This window comes from Eptatretus burgeri, chromosome 2 (genome assembly GCF_056783735.1).
Source record: "Eptatretus burgeri isolate ZD-2024b chromosome 2, Ebu_testis_v1, whole genome shotgun sequence".
In the NCBI taxonomy this organism is placed as follows: domain Eukaryota; kingdom Metazoa; phylum Chordata; class Myxini; order Myxiniformes; family Myxinidae; genus Eptatretus; species Eptatretus burgeri.
The window spans coordinates 159,303,541-159,325,097 of record NC_140962.1 but is presented as its reverse complement, the minus strand read 5'-3'; the positions used below and the strand labels follow the sequence as shown (position 1 = coordinate 159,325,097).

At 44.5% G+C, this 21,557-nt stretch overlaps 2 protein-coding genes across 2 annotated transcripts in view; one reads left to right on the top strand and one right to left on the bottom strand.

Moving 5' to 3' along the window:
• Positions 1-21,557, top strand: part of LOC147033700 (dermatan-sulfate epimerase-like protein) — a 59,263-nt gene that overhangs the window by 16,142 nt on the left and 21,564 nt on the right. Inside the window, exons 2-3 of the mRNA XM_085871831.1 lie at positions 5,080-5,182; positions 6,909-7,207. Of these exons, the coding sequence (XP_085727957.1) occupies positions 6,939-7,207 (269 nt within the window). The 5' untranslated portion in view covers positions 5,080-5,182; positions 6,909-6,938. The remainder of the gene's footprint in view (positions 1-5,079; positions 5,183-6,908; positions 7,208-21,557) is intronic.
• On the bottom strand, positions 2,391-4,680 carry LOC147033701 (uncharacterized). Its single transcript, XM_085871830.1, has 3 exons — positions 3,878-4,680; positions 3,586-3,780; positions 2,391-3,488 (listed from the first exon to the last, which is right to left on the bottom strand). Exons 1-3 carry the CDS (start codon positions 3,968-3,970, stop codon positions 2,832-2,834), a joined length of 945 nt encoding a protein of 314 aa, XP_085727956.1. The 5' UTR covers positions 3,971-4,680; the 3' UTR covers positions 2,391-2,831.

Here is a 21,557-nt window from a genome sequence, read left to right as displayed (position 1 = left end):
ATTATAAGGTTAAGAAAAGGTAAGGCTCTTTTAGAAATTCAAAAGAAATTTTATTGGTTTCCTGTTGTAAAAAAATTATTTTGGATACAGGAATAACAAGAAATCCTGATGAATATATGTATAATATTCTATGGGGTGTAAACGATTCAAGTATAGTAAGGGATGAGGAAGGAGTTGAAGAAGAGAGGGAAGAGGAGGAAAAGGAGAAGGAGGAAAGAGAGAATAGAGAGAGGGAGGAAAGAGAGAGAATGAATAAATATCAAAATATGGAAACCAGTGAGATTCAAAAAAGAATAGAGGTATTAAAGAAATTAACTTATCTCACCAGGGAGGAATACAAAGAATTAAAAAGTCTATTTGCAATACTTTCGACAAGACTATCGACATCGAGAAGACATGTATTTTAATTCAAGTTTTTTCTTAAATAAATGGAGGAGAGAGTGAAGGCATTTCTAAGGATTCTTTATGTTTTAAAAATTAAGATTCAAATGTGCATGTTGGAAACTAAAAAGGTTTTTGCACTCTGCAGAAATTTTTCTCATAAATAAATGAGTTATTGTCTCAAATGTAAAAAGAAAACTAATACTAAAAATATTTCATATATTAAAAGTAAAAATAACAGGGTTATACAAAAAGGTATATGTTCGGTGTGTGGTTCAAAAAAAAATCAATTTATCTCCAAACACAAAGTCGGAGGAGATATACAAAAGTTTTTATCAGGAAGTAAATTTACAACTACTGGAATACCAGGGGAATTACATCTTCCAGGGTATTCTTTCTGTGGTCCAGGCACAAACTTGGATAAAAGATTAGATGAGGCAGACAATCCTAAATCCTGGAGTAAACCAATCAATAGAGTTGATGAAGTGTGCATGAGACACGATATTGATTATGGGAATACCACAACGTTGGAAGAAAAGCATGAAGCCGATAGAGAAATGTTATATAATTTGTCTCTGATACAAAATCCAACCTTGAGAGAAAAAGTTGATAGGTTCATCGTGAAGAAGATGATTAGTGCTAAATTGAAACTTGGACTTGGAAATTCAAAAAACTTATAGGCTCTAATGATGCCATTAAGACTGAAGAGCAATTAGCTGATGAATTACATTAACCAATATTCACAAAGTTTCAGAGAAGGAAAGTTTATTCCAAGGAAGTTGATTATATCTGGTCTGCTGATTTGATTGAACTCAATAATGATAAGGGGTACAAGTATGCTTTAACCATTATTGATTTGAGGAGTAGATATGCGTGGGTTGTCCCTTTAAAAAACAAAACAGGTAATACTCTTATGTTAGCTTTTCAACAGATATTTAATAAAAGTAAGAGAAAACCTAAGAAATTGTGGACTGATGAGGGTAGAGAGTTTTATAACAAGACATTTATGAATTCTCTAAAAAATAACAGTATTACATTATACAGTACCTTTAATGAAGGGAAGGCAGTTGTTGTTGAACGTTTTAATCGTACCTTAAAAGAGAGACTATATAAAAAATTCACACAACTCGGTTCACAACAATGGTTATCTTTTATTCAGGATATTGTGGATAAGTATAATGACACGATTCACACGTCAACGAATATGAAGCCATCAGAAACATTTACAAAATTAAAATATGAAAAAGAGATTAATGTCAGAAAACCTAAGTTCAAAGTTGGTGATATCGTAAGAATATATAGGTGGAAATCTCATTTTGAAAAGGGTTTTACTGAACGATGGACGAAAGAACTTTTTAAAATTGTTGATGTAATAGATACAGTTCCTTGGACTTATAAAATATATGATTTGGAAGGGGAAGAGATTTTAGGTTCATTTTATTCACAGGAATTACAAAAGACAAAACTAAGCAGATAATACACCTTTGTGGACACTAGAGGGACAAGTCCGAGGTGTATTACAGTATATAATGTGTGTCAAGGGGGACGTTCTTAGATCTGTGAACCCCAAACACAGAATCCTCAACTGAATAGTCAAGGCTTAACTTTTGTTTGTGTGTGTGTGTGTGTGTGTGCAATGGGAGCAATAGGTTGGCGCTTCACTCCCTCCTACTATACACCGTTGTGGACACTCGAGGGCCAAGTCCGAGGTGTATAACAGTATATAATGTGTGTCAAGGGGGACGTTCTTAGATCTGTGAACCCCAAACACAGAATCCTCAACTGAATAGTCAAGGCTTAACTTTTGTTTGTTGATGTGTATGTGTGTGTGTGTGTCCCAACCCTCACATTCAAAATCTCAACCCCAACCCTCACATTCAAAATCTCAACCCCAACTCAATCCTCACCCAACACAGTCTTTTTCAAAATGAGATTTCCACCTATATATATATATATATATATATATATATATATATATATATATATATATATATATATATATATATATATATATATATATATATATATATTTTTACGTTTTTTTTTTCTTCTTCCAATTCTGTCTTTTAAGGCTTTCAGGTTTGATGACGTAGAAAGGGGGAGTAAGCCTGCACTTTCTTCCCAGAACTTTCTTGATCTTGCTCCCATCAAGCACCATCCGACAAAGAACTACATCGATAGGTTTAGATCCCAAAGAGTGATAGCAACTCCAAAAGTCTCCAAAATATAAATAAATAAAATAATAATAATAATAAATAAATAAATAAATAAATAAAAGCCCCCAAAAAAGTTTCAAGTGTCCAACATAAACCCAACTTTCCAAGTCTTCAAGGTATAACCACATTCCCGTTGAGTTTCCAAGATATGTATCACATTGTGAGTTATCAATCCAGAACCCACATTTCAAGTATTCAAAGTAAAACCAACTTACAAAGTCTCTTAAGGATAACTCATTTACTGATTTTTTTCAAAATTTGTGAGTCTCCAAGGTAGGCCCCATATTTAGAACCATCTTGGCAGAACCCTTTTCCTGAGTCTCCAAGGTAGTTATTTAAACCATCAAGGCAGAACTCATTTACTGATTTTTTCAAAATTTGTGAGTCTCCAAGGTAGGCCCCATATTTAGAACCATCTTGGCAGAACCCTTTTCCTGAGTCTCCAAGGTAGTTATTTAAACCATCAAGGCAGAACTCATTTACTGATTTTTTCAAAATTTGTGAGTCTCCAAGGTAGGCCCCATATTTAGAACCATCTTGGCAGAACCCTTTTCCTGAGTCTCCAAGGTAGTTATTTAAACTATCAAGGCAGAACTCATTTCTTGATTTTTTCAAAATTTGTGAGTCTCCAAGGTAAAACTTGTATTCTGGCTCATCAAGGTATAACTTGTTCAGTGGGTATTGTCTTGATAACTCACAATGAGTACTATTGCTGTAAAACTCTTTTTCAGGATTTTGCTGGTCTCCAAGGTATAACTCTTTGGTTGGGTCATCAAGGACGAACTCGTTCTGTGGGTCTTGGTCGCTCATAAGGTCTTCAACCAAGCCAACAATTTCGCCCCAAGTTGTAGCAAAAGCAGTATTTTCATTTCGTATTTCAGACACAATTTCCTGTGAGAGAAAATAATAATGTATTAATTAAGTTATTTAATTATTAAATGAGTATGCTTCAATCAAAGTTTGAAAATAGGAAAATAAAAAATCTTACCTCAATAGATAAGAGGTTTGAATCCAGTTCATCAACTTGAAGGTTTAGTTCCATACAAGACAGAGAGTTCCAAGGAACACCAAAGTCATCCCACTCAAGGTCTTGGTCGCTCATAAGGTCTTCAACCAAGCCAACAATTTCCCCCCAAGTTGTAGCAAAAGCAGTATTTTCATTTCGTATTTCAGACACAATTTCCTGTGAGAGAAAATAATAATGTATTAATTAAGTTATTTAATTATTAAATGAGTATGCTTCAATCAAAGTTTGAAAATAGGAAAATAAAAAATCTTACCTCAATAGATAAGAGGTTTGAATCCAGTTCATCAACTTGAAGGTTTAGTTCCATAGAAGACAGAGAGTTCGAGACAAGCACACAAAACACCATTGCCAGCAAAAACAAATGTTTAAAATGGAGCCTGGGTTTGAAGCTTTTATAGAGAAAGACTGGTGGGTGTGGTTTCCTTTGGAAATTCCCTGGGCAAGCCTAGGCAAGCCTTCATTGGGAAATTTTTCAAAACCATAACATCCTGTAATTTTCTAGTGATTTCTTTGTGAGTCAGAGATGAACTGGAAATGATGTAAGAGTGGGCGGGGCTTAGCAAAAGTAGGCGGAGCTTAGGAAAAGTGGGCGTGGCTTAGAAAAATACCTTATGAAAAGTGGGCGGAGCTTAGCAAAAGTGGGCGGGGCTTAAAGAAAAGTGGGCGGGGCTTAACAAAAAATAACCTGTGGCTCAGGAGGTGGTCAAACAAGAGCATTAAGAGAAGTTTATCATTTCGTAATGGCACAAAAGGGATATCTTAAAAAATATAAAGATTCAAATGTTTTGTTTGTCAATATTTTAGATGGGGATTATTGTGCAAAGAAAATTAAACTATTGAAGGAATTTGAGAATGAACAAATCTTTATAGGTTCAATGAGTGAGCTGTTCAATTCAATGAGGTTCAACCTCCAAGTTAAAAGGGGAGACAAATAAATATACCTTGGGATAAAAAGGGGATTTATTTTTAGGGAAAAAAAATATGAATCGCTGAAAATCCCCCATTCATTTACATGGGGAAAAGTGAGCCAGAATCAGTATTCTTACCCTACTAGCACCCCCTCCCTTTGCACATCCAGCTTCAGCACCTTCCTATTCACATCCAGCTACAATCCTCCCCCCTCTGCATATTCAGCTACAGCACCCCCCATGCACATCCAGCTACAGCACCCCCCCCCATGCACATTGAGTTACAGCACCCCCCCCAATGCACCCCCACCTACAGCACCCTCACGCACAATCATCTACAGTATATTAATCTAATGGAAATGAACCCTTTTTTCATGAAATAGGTTAGACTTGATATACACATTAGGATAGACTCTTTTTTTTTTTTTGATTCAAGTTGGAGACCGTGCTTTTAAAGTTTCTATTTTGATACAAACTGATCTTTCTTGACTCGAATCAACAAACTCTCTCACCTTTCTCATTGCTCACCTTTCTCTTTACTCAACAGCACCTCCAACGTAAAATAAATAGAAAAGCTTGGAGTGACTTCCAACCTCCCCTGAGCCACAGAACCGAATATTGAATATACCTGGAAGTGTTCATGCACCAAGGTAAGCTTTCACGGTTTCAGTATAAAGTGGATTGGCCTGTATGGCATTCCCTTGTATTTGCATGGCTTGTGATTGAGGAATCTAGCTTAAAATGCCGTGTACTTTGTCGATTTGTTTGTTGTTTAATAATATGCTTGTAATTCATTTAAGAGTAGGGACACCCATGTCTCCAAACTCTATGGTCTTCCATGAGCCTCAGCCGCTGTACATTTGCAAGTAATAAGAGTAGAAGGGAATATTTGCAAAATGTAAGAATGGAGTAGCTTGGTGATGGCTGAGGAAAGGGTACTGGAGTGGCAATCCAGAGATTGTTGCTCAAATCTCACCGAATGTAACAGTGGTCAGGATTTCGATGGAAATCTTTGGCACTCGAGTAAGTATCAATAGAATTTCCATGTCTCAATTTTCAGTAAAGTCCCAGTTGGCTAATTTATGACCTTCTGGGAGGTGGTAATCTGCCTGCGCCATGTTGTCTGGTCTACATGGGATGCTAGTCCACTCTGGTTGACTGATGACGCTCAAAATTATCTTGGAATGGCAGTAAATGTTATCAAATGGCAAAATTTGCACCAGAATGTCCCTTCACCAGAAAAGCAAATAAATGGCCACCTTTACAAGTCCACATCACTATTCATTTGAGCAAGCCTTTCCTGCCATGAAGCACATCCTGGATCCCTGATGGCTCTTCAATCCAAAAGTGTGGGCTAATGGTCCATCAGCGGTGTAGATACATTTTTATAATAATGGGTTTGAAGGTGATGAAATAAATAAATTGATTATAGTTAAAACTTGGAATTAAAATGAAAATGCTAAACCTGAAATAAAATGTTCTCAAATATGATATGATTCTTTCTAAGTATGTATCCATTTGGAATTAACATAATTATATTTTTCCTTTGTATGGAAAGATCACCTGAATATTAAAAGTGTAAACAGGTTGAACTTTGCCAGTAAGTTGAATCCAAGAAGAATTGCCTGTCATTCCAAAGCTATCTAAAGGAATTGTTTTTATTAAATAAAAGACACAAACAAGTTGGAATGTGGATTTAAGAAAATGTCCAGATGTATCCACTTAGCCTTAGTTGCTTCAAGATAATATATATTCCCAGTTTTGGAAGAAGCAGACTGACTTTTTAACCTACATATGATGGAAACTTGTTTTCATGACCATTAGAGTTGGCATTTGACATCATTCTAGCATTCTGTGCATTTTCTGTATTAGGAAAGGATTACCATGTCTGGATTTGAAACATGTGTTACAACCATTCAAGCAGGAGCTGTCAAAGAAGACTGAAGATAAGCTTCACCTGGAAGATGTCAAGACCAGACAAACTGGCGCCAGTGCCAGAGATGATAAAAACTGTCTTACTGAAAACTATGTAAAGACTAAGATTCTCCATTTGTATTGGAGAGATCTGGAATGAGTTTGTCTGTTCAGAATCTCCTATGCACGCATAAAAATTAAGTGTTTGTCTGTTTAATAAATAAATGTTTTAATTGCACTGATGACTTAGAGAATTCTTCGACAACAGCATCACGTGTCTAATCGATCCTTCGTACTCTCTATCGTGTCTCCAAAGGTGTACTTAACTCCACGTAGGTGAGCCGATTGATCGGTTGTTTTTGTTTTTGTTTCACACCAATCACTGTTCTTTATACTCGACATAGGGTGGAATAACTCTTCACCCTTCTTTAAAGAAACAATTTCCGATGCATTTGTGTGCAGGTTGAACCAAACACCCGAAGAGCGGCCAATATGGCTGGTCGAGCACTGGTGTGCATATTGGCTGCTTTTGCTGTTGCCACTGCCTTGCCAGGGCTCGGACGTATCCGAACTCAAAACCAGCATCCTCGCATCTACTTTGGGCCAGCTGACGTGGCGGGATTGCGAAGAAGAGCCGTCGGATCCCACGGCCATTTGAGTAGAGCATTGCGGCGAGCGGCCCATGTCATGCTGGCCCGGCCAGACGTTTACCTTCCCTCCGCACCTGAAAGTGGGACAGCACCCACCACCGGTGGCGCTTGGTACGGTTTTGCTCAATGAGTCTGCTCCTGTGACTAATGATCAGTTAGATTATATCTTGTTGACTTGATGAGGCAAGCAACATTTAATATGTTATTGATTGTGGCTAGCTTCAGCATTGGGGTGGGGGGGGGGTACTTTTAAAAAGGAATCTGTTACAGATTACCGATTATAAGTTAAAGATTATCAATTTACAAGTTGCTGATTATATCGATTGCAAGTTGTTGATTATTGATGACAAGTTGCGGACTATCGATTACAAGTTATGGATTGATTACATTAGCTCTGGGCTAATGTATGAAGCCACTGTAATCCAGTGAGATGGAGAAATTTCTGCATTTGCATTCCTGTTTCTGAATTTCTGAATCATTTTGAAGTTTCATGTCAACATGATTATTACAGTATCAATCATTACATGGCCATTGAAAACATATTAACTAGCAGAGCCTATCCGTCGCTTCATTGATGAACCAATTAATCGTCATGTTTGCCAAAAGTTTGGGGTGAGAAAGGGAAGGAAAGGGATACAAATGTAGCCATTCAAAGAGTGCTTTAACCCCTCACCCCCACCCCTCTCGCAGTCCTCATGTACCGCTTCCCCACCCTTTGCCTCCTGTTCATCCTGATGTCCCTTGCCACTAGAAATATCACACACACGATGTCAGGGTTTGACAGGCCCCTCCATTTTTTTTTGTGGGGGGTGGGGGGGGCGAATGGAAGGAGGACAAATTTATTGTGCCGAGCAGTAACAAATTTATTGTGCAACACAATAAAACAAATTTATTGTGCGAAGAGTGCTTAAACCTCATCGTTGCCCGGGTAAAAAAGGAAATTGTAACACCATTTGCCACCACCGGCAGGTGGCGCTACACGGTACACATTTACATAAATAATTTATGCCCCCAAGTGGGGTCGTGGACACAGCTTGTGTGCACTACACCACACATACTCCCACACCTTAGACACCAGTATTTCTCCCTCCTACCTCCCCCAAAGCATACTGGGTTGCGTTGGTCGGCCGACCACGCCAAGTATTGCGAGGCTGTTTCCCCTCATCTGCTCTCTTTCTTTCTGGCTATCTAATCGTGTGTGTGTGTGTGTGTGTGTGTGTGTGTGTGTGTGTGTGTGTGTGTGTGTGTATGTGTGTGTGTCTGTCTGTCTGTCTGTCTGTCTGTCTGAGTGTCGTGCCGCCTAATAAATATCCCATACAAAGTTGTATTTGTACCCTGAGTTTGTAACTTCAAAGATGTGGCCGTGCGAGAGAGAGACAGAGAGACAGAGAGACAGAGACACACTACATATATATATATATATATATATATATATATATATATATATAGATTTATATATATATATATATATATATATATATATATATATATATATATATATATATATATATATATTCCATACATACAGTGAGGAGAACAAGTATTTGATACACTGCTGATTTTGCCGGTTTTCCCACTTACAAAGCACGTAGAGGTCTGTAATTTTTACCTTCGCATTCTGCGAAAGGTTATGTTTTGGTCGCTGTGTATTTATTTATTTGTGAATATGTGTGTTTGTTTGTTATTCGCATAACTCAGAAAGTATTAAACCGAATTGCATGAAATTTGGTGGGATGATTCGTGAGTATCCAAGGACGATTTGATTAGATTTTGGGAGCGATCGGGTCAAAGGTCAAGGTCATGAAAAGGTCAAAAACACTCTTTTGAGCATAACTTCCTTCATAATACAGCTGTCGACATGCAACCACCGCCATATTGTTCCATGATGAGATACCTTTCAGATATGTCATGTCGGATTTGACGTAACATCATCGGAAGTGCGTCTAAATTACGTCACAAGATGGCGTAAATTTTCAATTTTCGATCTCATCAGTTTTGATCATACCGTTTTGTAGGACTTACCTTAAGGACGTCACACACCAAATTTGACTTCGATCGGACTGACCGTTATGACGTCATTGACGTTTGAACATGACGTTTTTCAATTGTGGCTAAAATGTCCTGATATTTTACATTCAAATATCTATATAATTTATAAAGCAAAGTCTCCCAAATCCAGGCATTAGGATCAGTACCAAAATATCTGTTTATTGATGTACAGGTTTTGCCAATTAACTCTGTAGTCAAGGTCACACTCAAGGTCAAAATATACTTGTAGGCATAGCTTCAGATCTAATAGAGCTATTGACATGAAACCAACGTTAAAACGTTCAGTGAACTACGAGCTTTCAGAATGGTAGTCCCCGATTGGACGTGACGTCCCCGGAAGTGCATCAAAATGACGTCAAAAGATGACGTCATTTTTCAACTTTTTAATTTTTCAGTGTTTATCATTCCATTTTGTTGGACTGCCTTCAAGGAGGTTACACACCAAATTTGACGTCAATCGGACTGACGGTTGTGACGTCATGGACGTTTTAAAATGACGTTTTTCAAATGTGCCCAGAAAAAAGTTGCGGCGGCGAAGGTATGTGCTCTACCGAGTGCCCGTTCTAGTTATCATAGGTACACTTCAACTGTGAAAGACGGAATCTAAAACAAAAATCTTGAAAATCACATTGTATGATTTTTAAATAATTAATTTGCATTTTATTGCATGAAATAAGTATTTGATACATCAGAAAAACAGAACTTAATATTTGGTACAGAAACCTTTGTTTGCAATTACAGAGATCAGACGTTTCCTGTAGTTCTTAACCAGGTTTGCACAGACTGCAGCAGGGATTTTGGCCCACTCCTCCATACAGATCTTCTCCAGATCCTTCAGGTTTCGGGGCTGTCGCTGGGCAACACAGACTTTCAGCTCCCTCCAAGGATTTTCTATTGGGTTCAGGTCTGGAGACTGGCTAGGCCACTCCAGGACCTTGAGATGCTTCTTACGGAGCCACTCCTTAGTTGCCCTGGCTGTGTGTTTCGGGTCGTTGTCATGCTGGAAGACCCAGCCACGCCCCATCTTCAATGCTCTTGTTCAGCGAAGGAGGTTGTTGGCCAAGATCTCGCGATACATGGCCCCATCCATCCTCCCCTCAATACGGTGCAGTCGTCCTGTCCCCTTTGCAAAAAAGCATCCCCAAAGAATGATGTTTCCACCTCCATGCTTCACGGTTGGGATGGTGTTCTTGGGGTTGTACTCATCCTTCTTCTTCCTCCAAACACGGCGAGTGGAGTTTAAACCAAAAAGCTCTATTTTGGTCTCTTCAGACCATATGACCTTCTCCCATTCCTCCTCTGGATCATCCAGATGGTCATTGGCAAACTTCAGACGGGCCTGGACATGTGCAGGCTTGAGCAGAGGGACCTTGCGTGCGCTGCAGGATTTTAATCAATGACGGCGTAGTGTGTTACTTATGGTTTTCTTTGATACTGTGGTCCCAGCTCTCTTCTGGTCATTGACCAGGTCCTGCCGTGTAGTTCTGGGTTGATCCCTCACATTTCTCATGATCATTGAGGCTCCACGAGGTGAGAACTTGCATGGAGCCCCAGACCGAGGGAGATTGACTGTAATCTTTAACTTCTAACATTTTCTAATAATTGCGCCAACAGTTGTTGCCTTCTCACCAAGCTGCTTGCCTATTGTCCTGTAGCCCATCCCAGCCTTGTGCAAGTCAACAATTTTGTCCCTGATGTCCTTAGACAGCTCTCTGGTCTTGCCCATTGTGGGGAGGTTGGAGTCTGATTGATTGAATGTGGACAGCTGTCTTTTATGCAGATAACGAGTTCAAACAGGTGCAGTTAATACAGGTAATGAGTGGAGAATGGGAGGGCTTCTTAAAGACAAAACTAACAGGTCTGTGAGAGCCGGAATTCTTACTGGTTGGTGGGTGATCAAATACTTATTTCATGCAATAAAATGCAAATTAATTATTTAAAAATCATACAATGTGATTTTCAGTATTTTTGTTTTAGATTCCGTCTTTTACAGTTGAAGTGTTCCTATGATAAAAATTACAGACCTCCACGTGCTTTGTAAGTGGGAAAACCTGCAAAATCGGCAGTGTATCAAATACTTGTTCTCATATATACATATATATATATATATATATATATATATATATATATATATATATATATATATATATATATATATATATATATATACATACACATACACATATCCCTGTGTCATAAGAGGCGACCAGGGTTGCGTCAGGAAGGGCATCCGGCGTAAAACATGTGCCAAATCACGATGCGGATCATACGGATGATCTGCTGTGGCGACCCCGAAAGGGAGCAGCCGAAAGAAGAAGAAGAAATATATATATTGTTGTGGTTGACGAAATTCGCAAACCACCATTCAGGTCCCGTAGGTGAGATATTTCTGTAAGTATATGTGTAGTTAGGCCCAAACCCGTTGTTTAGAGGGAATAAATGTTATTCATTCGGGCTGCGACCCTTCTAGATAGCCGTTTTTCTTTTACTATCTTTATTTTGGACCAGCCGCCATTACTACCACCACCACAACCACCACCAACCACGTCTCAACAGCCATCACACAACAACCACCAACCGCAACGCCGCTTCACAACAACAGCCACGACCTTTACCGTCACATCTCGCTCTCGCAACCATCGCATCACCGCCATTCCCACGCCGCTTGTGGACACCGATCCTGGACTCGTACAGGGTGCGCACCGAGCAGCGGGTGCAAAAACACCAGCCTTTCTGAAGAAATCGGATCAAAAACGATTCACGCCCACTTCTGTTCCGTCCTATCAGCGAGCGTGGGGCGATTTGGCCCTGCCTCCAGGTGCGTCGGAGTATAATCGCTATATGCAGATTCGCGGATCAAAAATCATTCACGCCCACTTTTCCTCTGTCCAATGGGGAGCCAGCCAGAGGTGAAGGAGCGAAGCCCCGGGGCTATAAAGGGCCGCGTTCGCTCGCCAAAAAAGTAGTTGAGTTGGGAAGAGTTAGTAGTTGAGTTGGAAAGAGTTGAGAGTTTCTGAGAAGAGGAAAGCAGTTGGACGGAGTTGAGAAGAGTGGAGAGTTGTGGCGGCGGCGAAGGCAGTCGAGAGGGCGCTCGTGTCAGAGTCGGGGAGCTGCGGAGAGGGGAGGCCGGTAACGCGACCGAGGTCGCGGTGGAGATGCTCGTCGCGGGACCCAAGCCAGCGAGATATCCTCATTCCCCCGAGCATCAACAACCCCCTCCTGTTTCCCCCTGCGCTGAGATAGTGTGAGAAGGGGGCCCCGTTCCCACCCCATTCCAGGCAGTGCCAGCGAGGCCCGCGGAGTCGGGGCGCCACCGCCATTTTGCGGCTCATCACCAGACGGGTAGGCTCGACGCGGTCTCAGCCCCAGGCCCGTCTGCCTCCCTCATCATTGAGGGTGGTCCCTTTTTCTTTTGCTTTGAGTATACGTGTTGTCGGCGCCGTCTGTGAAGTAAAACTGTATAAGTGTTGCCGTGTGCTCGGTAGTCGGTAGTAGATCTGCATTGTGTTTCTCTTTTACATTTGCTTTTTGTGCAGAATTGTCGTGTCACTTTTACATTTGCTTTTTGTGCAGAATTGTCGTGTCATTTTTACATTTGCTTTTGGTGTTTAATTGTATATGTGTGCTTTCCGTTTGCCGCGGAATAAATGTGCTTTATGTTGAACTGTTTTTCCCGTTTCGCTTCGTCTTTTCTCTAATTGAATCTCCATCTTACTTCACGTAAAGGGTTGGTCGTGGGCTAAAGACGCCCAATAATTAATCGAACCGTCGCGGTTGACGATAACACCGCTCGGTTATCCCGATAGTACGGAACGGGTCACTTAAAGTGGCCCGTGTCCGAAGTCGACCTGCGGCGAGGTGCGATCGCCCGGTCTACCCTCCGTGTGGGTACTTAGGTAGGTCGAATTTGGCGAGCAACCCTATCCCACGCGGGGGGCCGATTGGCACGATCGTGGTGAGGCCGAAAGGCCCACCCGTGACTAGTTCCCGGCGTTAGTCCGAGAGGGTCACGACGGGATTGTCCGTCCGGTGGGCGACGTGCCGCGATTCGAGTTACGTGGCCGCTCGCACGCCGGCGGGCGCGAATCCGCAACAATATATATATATATATATATATATATATATATATATATATATATATATATATATATATATATATATATATATATATATGACCCCTCCCATGCTCCTCCAGCCAAAGTCGCTGCATAAAGCAACCCAAGAAGACTTACGCAAAGTAAGTGCAAAACGTTGTTTTGAACCCTTCCCAGAGTTCCTCAACAACTATAAAGACGTTCACACACAGTACACACATACACGACAATCCCAATGCTCTGCACTCCCCTTAGCTGCCGAACCGGTTTCTTATTGGCGAATCATCAGCGATGGTGTAGACAGCAATGCATACCAATGAGGCTCTCAAGCATGTACCACGTGCAAACGTCAAAAGCAGTCAACATAAAAAATAAATAAAGACCAACCACATCTCTCACCTGTGAATGGAGGGAATAGCCAATCAGCTCTCACCAAATCGACTACACCCAGGTCGCTAGGATTATATAAATGATTGACCCCTCTGATGATTGTTGCTCTGACCAGCAACATGTTGCCTGCGTTCATCATTTTCAAGGGCCTCAATAACGTTCTGCCTGTCGAGCTACCGCGCAACGATATTGTTGTGGTTGACGAAATTCACAAACCACCATTCAGGTCCCTTAGGTGAGATATCTCTGTAAGTATATGTGTAGTTAGGCCCAAACCCGTTGTTTCGAGGGAATAAATGTCATTCAGTCGGGCTGCGACTCTTCAGGATAGCCGTTTTTCTTTTACTATCTTTATTTTGGACCAGCCGCCATTACTACCACCACCAACCACAACGCCGCTTCACAACAACAACCACCAACCACAACGCCGTCACACAACAACCACCAACCACAACGCCGCTTCACAACAACCACCAACCACAACGCCGCTTCACAACAACCACCAACCACAACGCCGCTTCACAACAACAACCACCAACCACAACGCCGCTTCACAACAACAGCCACGACCTTTACCGTCACAACTCGCCACCATCGCATCCCCACCATTCTCGCGCCACTTGTGGGCACCGATACTGGACTTGTGTAGGGCGCGCACCGAGCAGCGTGTTCAGAAACATCACAGACTTTCCGAGAAAAACGGATCAAAAACGACTCGCGCCCACTTCTGTTCCGTCCTATTGGCGAGCTGGGGCGATTTGGTCCCGCCTCCAGGGCGTTGGAGTGAGGACGCTATATGCAAATTCATGGATCAAAAAGCATTCACGCCAGCCAGTTAGAGAGGTGAAGGGTCGGAGGCAGAGGGTCAAAGGTGGGGGAGCGAAGCCACGGGGCTTATATAAACGGCTGCATTCGTCAGTCAAGGCAGTTCAGTTCGCAGTTGTGAGTTCGGTGGGAAGAAGAGTCAGAGTTCGGAGGGGAGAAGTTGAGAGTGGTGCGTTGGAACGAGTTGTCGGTGGAGCTGGGAAGAAGAGTCAGAGTCCGGAGGGGAGAAGTTAGAGTTGAGAGTGGTGCGTTGGAACGAGTTGTCGGTGGAGCTGGGAAGAAGAGTCAGAGTTCGGAGGGGAGAAGTCAAGAGTGAAGAGTTGGGACGAGCCAAGAGAGGAGATGGAGAGGGCGATTAGACGGAGCTGTGGAGAGGTGGCGGCGGCGAAGGCGGACGAGGGGGTGCTCGCGTCGGTGCCGGGAGCTGCAGAGGGAGAGGCCAGCAACGCGACCGAGGTCGAGGAGGAGACGCTCGTCGCGGGACCCGAGACAGGGTGATATCCGCCATCCCCCGAGCATCAACAACCCCCCTCCTGTTTCCCCCCGCGCTGAGATAGTGCGACAAGGGGGCCCCTTTCCCACCCCCTACCAGACACTGTCCGCGAGGCCCGCGGAGTTGGGGCGCCACCGCCGCTCTGCGTCTCATCATCAGACGGGTAGGCCCGACACGGTCTCGGCCCCAGGCCCGTCTACCCCCTCATCCTGGAGGGTGGTTCTTTTCTTTTGCTTTGGGTATCTGTGTTGTCGGCGCCGTCTGTGAAGTAAAATTGTATAAGTGTAGCCGTGTGCTCTGCAGTCGGATAGCTCTGCATAGTATTTCTCTTTTATATTTGCTTTTTGTGACATATTGTGTTACTTCTCCTTTTTCATGTGCTTTTGGTGTAATTGTATATGTGTGCTTCCCGTTCATCGCGAAATAAACGTGAGTTATGTTGAACTGTTTTCCCGCTTCGCTTCGTCTTTTCTTTCATTGAATCTCCATCTTGCTTCACGTAAAGGGTTGGTCGTGGGCTAAAACGCCCGATAATTAATCGAACCGTCGAGGCCGACGAATAACACCGCTCGGTTATCCCGATAGTACGGAACGGGTCGCATAAAGTGGCCCGTGTCCGAAGTCGACCTGCGGCGAGGTGCGATCGCCCGGTCTACCCTCTGTGTGGGTACTTAGGTAGGTCGAATTTGGCGAGCAACCCTATCCCACGCGGGGGCCGATTGGCACGATCGTCGTGAGACCGAAAGGTCCACCCGTGACTAGTTCCCGGCGTTAGTCCGAGAGGGTCACGACTGGATTGTCCGTCCGGTGGGCGACGTGCCGCGATTCGAGTTACGTGGCCGCTCGCACGCCGGCGGGCGCGAATCCGCAACACTGGTGTCTTGTCGTGCGATACAAACTCATCGCCCTCCTCGCGGCACTGGTATCGGAGAACGGGAAAACGGGCTCTCCTGTCTCCAATTAAATTCACGGGAATCGGTCCAGGGGTGAGAGGAGCGACCCCCGATTCCCTCCAAATTACGAGCGAGCTAAATTAACCCTTCACGAGAAATAAGATGGCGTCTCAAGGCGAGCGGGAGCCGGGGGTATTAGAAATGGATGTAGAATGTGTAGAATCCATGGCTCAGGATGAAATCCCCGTGCAGGAAATGTTGGTTGTACAGGAAAACGAACTCGCCCAACTGAACCCAGAGCCCGAAATGGGTGCGGCAGCGGCCGCGGTGTATGACACCTCCCCTCCCCCTCTCCACCAAAACCCTTCCCCAACCCCTGCCGAAACGGCTCACCCAAGCGCACCCGACATGGCCCAGCTATTCACCATGCTGGCACAAATGAATGCGGAAATGACAGCGAAGATAAATGCGGATATGAAAAACGAAATGAAAGGCATGAACGAAAAGATGGATACAAACACAAATGTAATGAGGGAAGAAATGAAAGAGCTGCGGGGTGAGACGCAGAACATGGGCCGATGCCTGCAGGCGGGCATGAAGGCCGTTAGCAGGGAGCTTAAAATGGCGACTCCACGTGTAGGAGCGAACGAGCTGGGAGGGGGTGCAACGGTGACCGAAAGGGAAAAATTAAATGGGGAGACCAAAACGTGTGAGACGAGACACGAGGTGACGACAAAGGAAATAAAAATAGTGGAGACAAGGGAGGTAAAGGGTGAAGAGTTGGCAGAGACACGGGAGATGGGAACGATAGAGGGAAGACTGCACGATGAAGACGGGGTAAGTGACGCACACACACACGGAGGTAGTGGAGGACAATGGGGGTGAGCTGGTGGACTGGGTGGAGGCCCGGTGCGAGCAGCTGGATGGCCTCCTCCAGGAACGAGGGGAGGGAGTATGCCCCCTTGAGGCGAGTCACGACCAGGTGAGTTCGGTCGTGCTTTGCGAGGTTGAGAGGAGGAGTGCTGTGGACAAGTGCACGGAGAGCTTGGGGGGTATAGAGGCCCCGGAGACCCTTGTGGGGACACGAATCCCCAGTGTAGTTGTCCCTGTGTGTGTGGTGCAAGGTGTGAGTGCGTGCCCGTGTGTGGAAGCGACCCCGTGTGTGAGTGGTGAAACGTGTCCGAAGTCGACCTGCGGCGAGGTGCGATCGCCCGGTCTACCCTCCGTGTGGGTACTTAGGTAGGTCGAATTTGGCGAGCAACCCTATCCCACGCGGGGGCCGATTGGCACGATCGTGGTGAGACCGAAAGGTCCACCCGTGACTAGTTCCCGGCGTTAGTCCGAGAGGGTCACGACTGGATTGTCCGTCCGGTGGGCGACGTGCCGCGATTCGAGTTACGTGGCCGTCCGCACGCCGGCGGGCGCGAATCCGCAACAATATCATGTCGGTTGCGGATAATGGTTCAATGAACTTAGATCTGATGACCGATTGGACTCAAGGTTTGGTCACAATGTGGCAGCTACTTCAGCAACTCCAAAAGTCTCCTGTTCATGGACCAGTACAGGATGCATATGCCTACAATATCGTGAATTACCTCAATAATTCACATGGCACGGAGTGCAGACTAGCGTTTTGCAGCTGCTGGATGTGGCCTTGAATGCGCCCTTCATGGCATGCATGCGGAATGAGTGGTTTAAAAATGGTGAAAGGGGGAGAACTGGAAGCCGTCATCCTACCAGGTGATTGTAGATAAGGTATCCCATTTGCTACCGGGGTTGACTCAGGAAATTGTTCAGAAATCATTTTGTGTGTGTGTGTGGAATTGATTGCAATGGAGTTGTTGTGCCTTGCCGGGATTTGCATTCGCATTTCCGTGACATGATCAAATTTCATGATGATCAGTTGTCGATCTTTTCGATTCGAGTCATGAGGATGATGTGAAATTGATGGATGATGTGAATGTGAAATTGTGGCGTTAAGGGAAAATGATGAAGGTGAACCTAAGGCGTAGGCAGTGGTCCTGAGAAAGTCTGTGTAATACTGTTGCGGACCCGGGGTCGGGGGTGAGAAGACCACGGAGTTGGGGGGGAGGAGGCCACCTCGGGTTCCCACCAGACTCTGGAATCGCAGCACATCGCACATGAATAACTTCGTGACGTGGCGGGTCGCTACTCCACTGTGAACGCCAATAACTCGACCACGTGACTTAGGATCCTCTGCCTAATAAATACAGTTTACCTAATGGTCACGTGATCTAATTACTGGGTGACACGCCCTCGGTACGCCTGGTTCAAACCGGATCAGATGCAGCCTAGCAGAACTGCCCAAGGACGTACTGGCTAGAAAAACAGATTGTTGGGGTATAACGTTCTGGCTTGGCTAGGCTAGGATATGAACCATGCTGGACCAATGAAGGAAAAGACGAAAATGAGCTGGGAACATGTCTACACAAGCATTTGTTTACACTCAAGCAAGGAAAGGTATGTGGCACAGTAAATTGGGTTTATTATTCAGTACAGCAGGGATAGCAAGGAATTTGTGTGGTGCAACAAAAGGCAACTAATTTTACAAAACAGACACAGAGCAGACATCCCATTATCACTTCTGCAATCTTAACTTATGCGATGGCTGGTGCCAGCGTGCGCGCACGCACGCACGCACGCACACACACACACACACACACACACACACACGATTAGATAGCCAGAAAGAAAGAGAGCAGATGAGAGGAAATGGCCTCGCAATACCTGGCGTGGTCGGCCGACCAACGCAACCCAGTACGCTTTGGGGGAGGTAGGAGGGAGAAATACTGGTATCTAAGGTGTAGCAGGTGTGGTGTAGTGTCATATAGGAGATGCCGTGTCGTGCCAGAGGAAACTGATTGCGAATCAGTAATGGATGCTCTTTTGTGCATCCAAAGGGGACGAGATAGAGGAGTGGAAAAAAAAGAGAGAGAGAGAGATAGAGATAGAGAGAGAGAGAGAGAGAGAGAGAGAGAGAGAGAGAGAGAGAGAGAGAGAGAGAGAGAGAGAGAGAGAGAGAGAGAGAGAGAGAGAGAGAGAGAGATATATATATATATATATATATATATATATATATATATATATGATGCATGAAGCAAAAGATCCCTAACCGAGTCATGCATAGGTCTGTGAGTGTCGCGTGTACCTCCGTGGGATGCTCCGCTTGAGCGTTCCCACCTCAAGAGTCGCCGCGTTATCTCCTGCTCAGTCACTTTGCCGGGGCTCGTGGCAACGTGCGCTCTGCACTGGTCCTCTGGAAGAAGAATGTCTGTCGCACACCAACAACGAGTAAAGATCCAGCGATGGGCAATCAGGAGCAGTGATGGAGAGGGAGAGGGCGAGGCAGAGAGGCATAGAAGAGGGCGAACGGCTCCGAGATCCACCTTTTATATGCCCCGGGCGAAGGGTGGGGTGACGATCCGAAGTGACATGCTGTGACCCAAATCTTACTTCTCTATTGGACCACAGCAGCCCAAGCCATGCTCTGCCCGGCTCATGGGGCTGGAAGCGGTCTTATTCGCACATCCGGCATGACATGGCCCGGAGCTCCTGTATCAAACTCCCGGATTGCTCTTTCCATGACCTCCCCCCTCTGCCCCCTCACCGCCCGTCTTGCCGTGTTCTGGCGACTGGACGAGGGTCGTATCAATCCTACGTGCCCAACCGGGACACCTCCAGCGAGATGCGGTTGGTGCTCCTAACATCCGTTGCTTGTCCCCGCATCACGCGGTCCGAGTACCCTGAGCCATGCAGCACGCCTCTGTTTAGTGGCAAATTGTATCGATACAGAGGTACGAGGAGCTGCGGGAATATTTTTTTCCCATGTGTGGGAGGTGTTGGTGGTCGAGGTGGAGAGGTTTTGGTGAGCAAGGGGTGAGCAAGGTGAGATGCCGTTGGAAATTGGCACTCGGATTTGAATGAAAGGGTGTGCCATGCACGTGCCGTGTAGTGTTTTCATTCTTATGGTGATTCTCTCACGAGAGGCTGCATGGTGTGTTTGTTGTGATTTTTTATTACATCACACTGATTTATTCCCAATATAAATATTTGATTTATGTTCATTGAACCTTATTTACTAAAGTTGCTTGTCTCTGTCTATTCATTGTGGGTTCGAGTATAAACCCGAGTGCTTCTGAATGCAACGCTTCCTTGCAGCCCTACATCCCAAGCCTGCTATAATCTCCAAGCATTATGTGTTCACTTCCAAGGAAGAACCTTTGGTTATCCCTCCAGGTGTTAAATGCCCATCCATCAACAATTGGGTTGGGGTAATTAACTTAACCGGGTGGACATGGCAATATTTTACTTGTTAAATGGAATCAAATGTTGTAAACACATATATGCACCAGGCATAAATATTGGGGGGGGGGGGTCATGTCCCCCCCCCACTCCCCGAGATTGACGCCCAAGTGCACAGTGCACCCCACACTTATTTTCTCATGGTCTCCGCAAACGCTCGCCTAGTTGTGTTTCTAAGCGAGCGTTCGGCGAGTAATATCCCAGCTTCGATAATGGCAAAGGCACGGAAATTGCGAGTGTGTAAATGGAGCTGTGTATTGGTTCGGTTGTGGTTAACATTCCATCAGTTGGAACGATCGTGTGCAGAATAACCATGCCACGAGGCTCGGATCTAACAGCCTTGATGTGCTGCAGATATCTGTGGAGGTGCACAGGTAACATAGCCAATGGGCCGTGTCATTGGTTTGTTTTTCACGATTTCGTTTTGTTTGTTTGGTCGTTCTCTCAGTGGTTTCCATTTTCCCTTTTAATGATCCTTGTGTGGTTACTCATTGCAATTAATTTGGTGATAGATGAGATTAGGGAGACAGACCACGGACCACCTGCTGAGGAAGACAGAGCACGGACCACCCGCTGTTTGGGTTCGCTGTTTTGGACCACCCTGTCTTTCTTCCATTAATCCTCCACCCCCGTCTCGCTGTCTTTCCACTATTAATCCTCAATCCCATTAATATTTGAAGATGACCAGCTTTTCTTCTGTCAGATTCCACAGTTTCATCGTCCCCGTCTCATACTCACCCTTTGTGTTGTCATTCTTCATCTCATGCCCATTATGCACAGCTTATATTGGCTCACCCAGTCACCCGTGCTTCACCCAATATAAAACATTGCAATTCTCCCCATCTTCTTTCTTCAGTTCATATCCATTTCCTCCATGTTCAAATTTATTTCCACCCGTTCTTGTCCAACATGGCTATTTAAGTCTGCAACCATTATGATCTTCTCTCCAGCTGGTACCCTTCTCACCAGATCTTCTATCTACCCAATAAATAATCTTCCTCTTGGTCTGAACACCTTGTTTGTGGTGTGCATGTTGAAATTACATTCACCATTCCTTTCTGGTTCACCAACTCGACTCGCATCTCCATGTCCCTGATCCTCTTAACTTACTCTACTCTCTTTTTCCATTCCTCCTTCAATACAACTCCAATTCTATTTCTCTTTCCCTGTTCCCCACAAAGTTACCATGTGTAGCCATCATGTGAGGATGAGAAATGGAGGAGAGAGTTGAGGGGATGAATCACCACCAAAATGATTCACCAGAGCTCGTGTTCGGTGACAGGGTGACTGCAGTCACATGTATGAGAAAATGAAACCGGAGCAATGGAGCGGGTGGAAGGATGAAATTTTATGAGAAGGAATGACGGGAAAGGATGAGAAAGGCATTGGAAAGA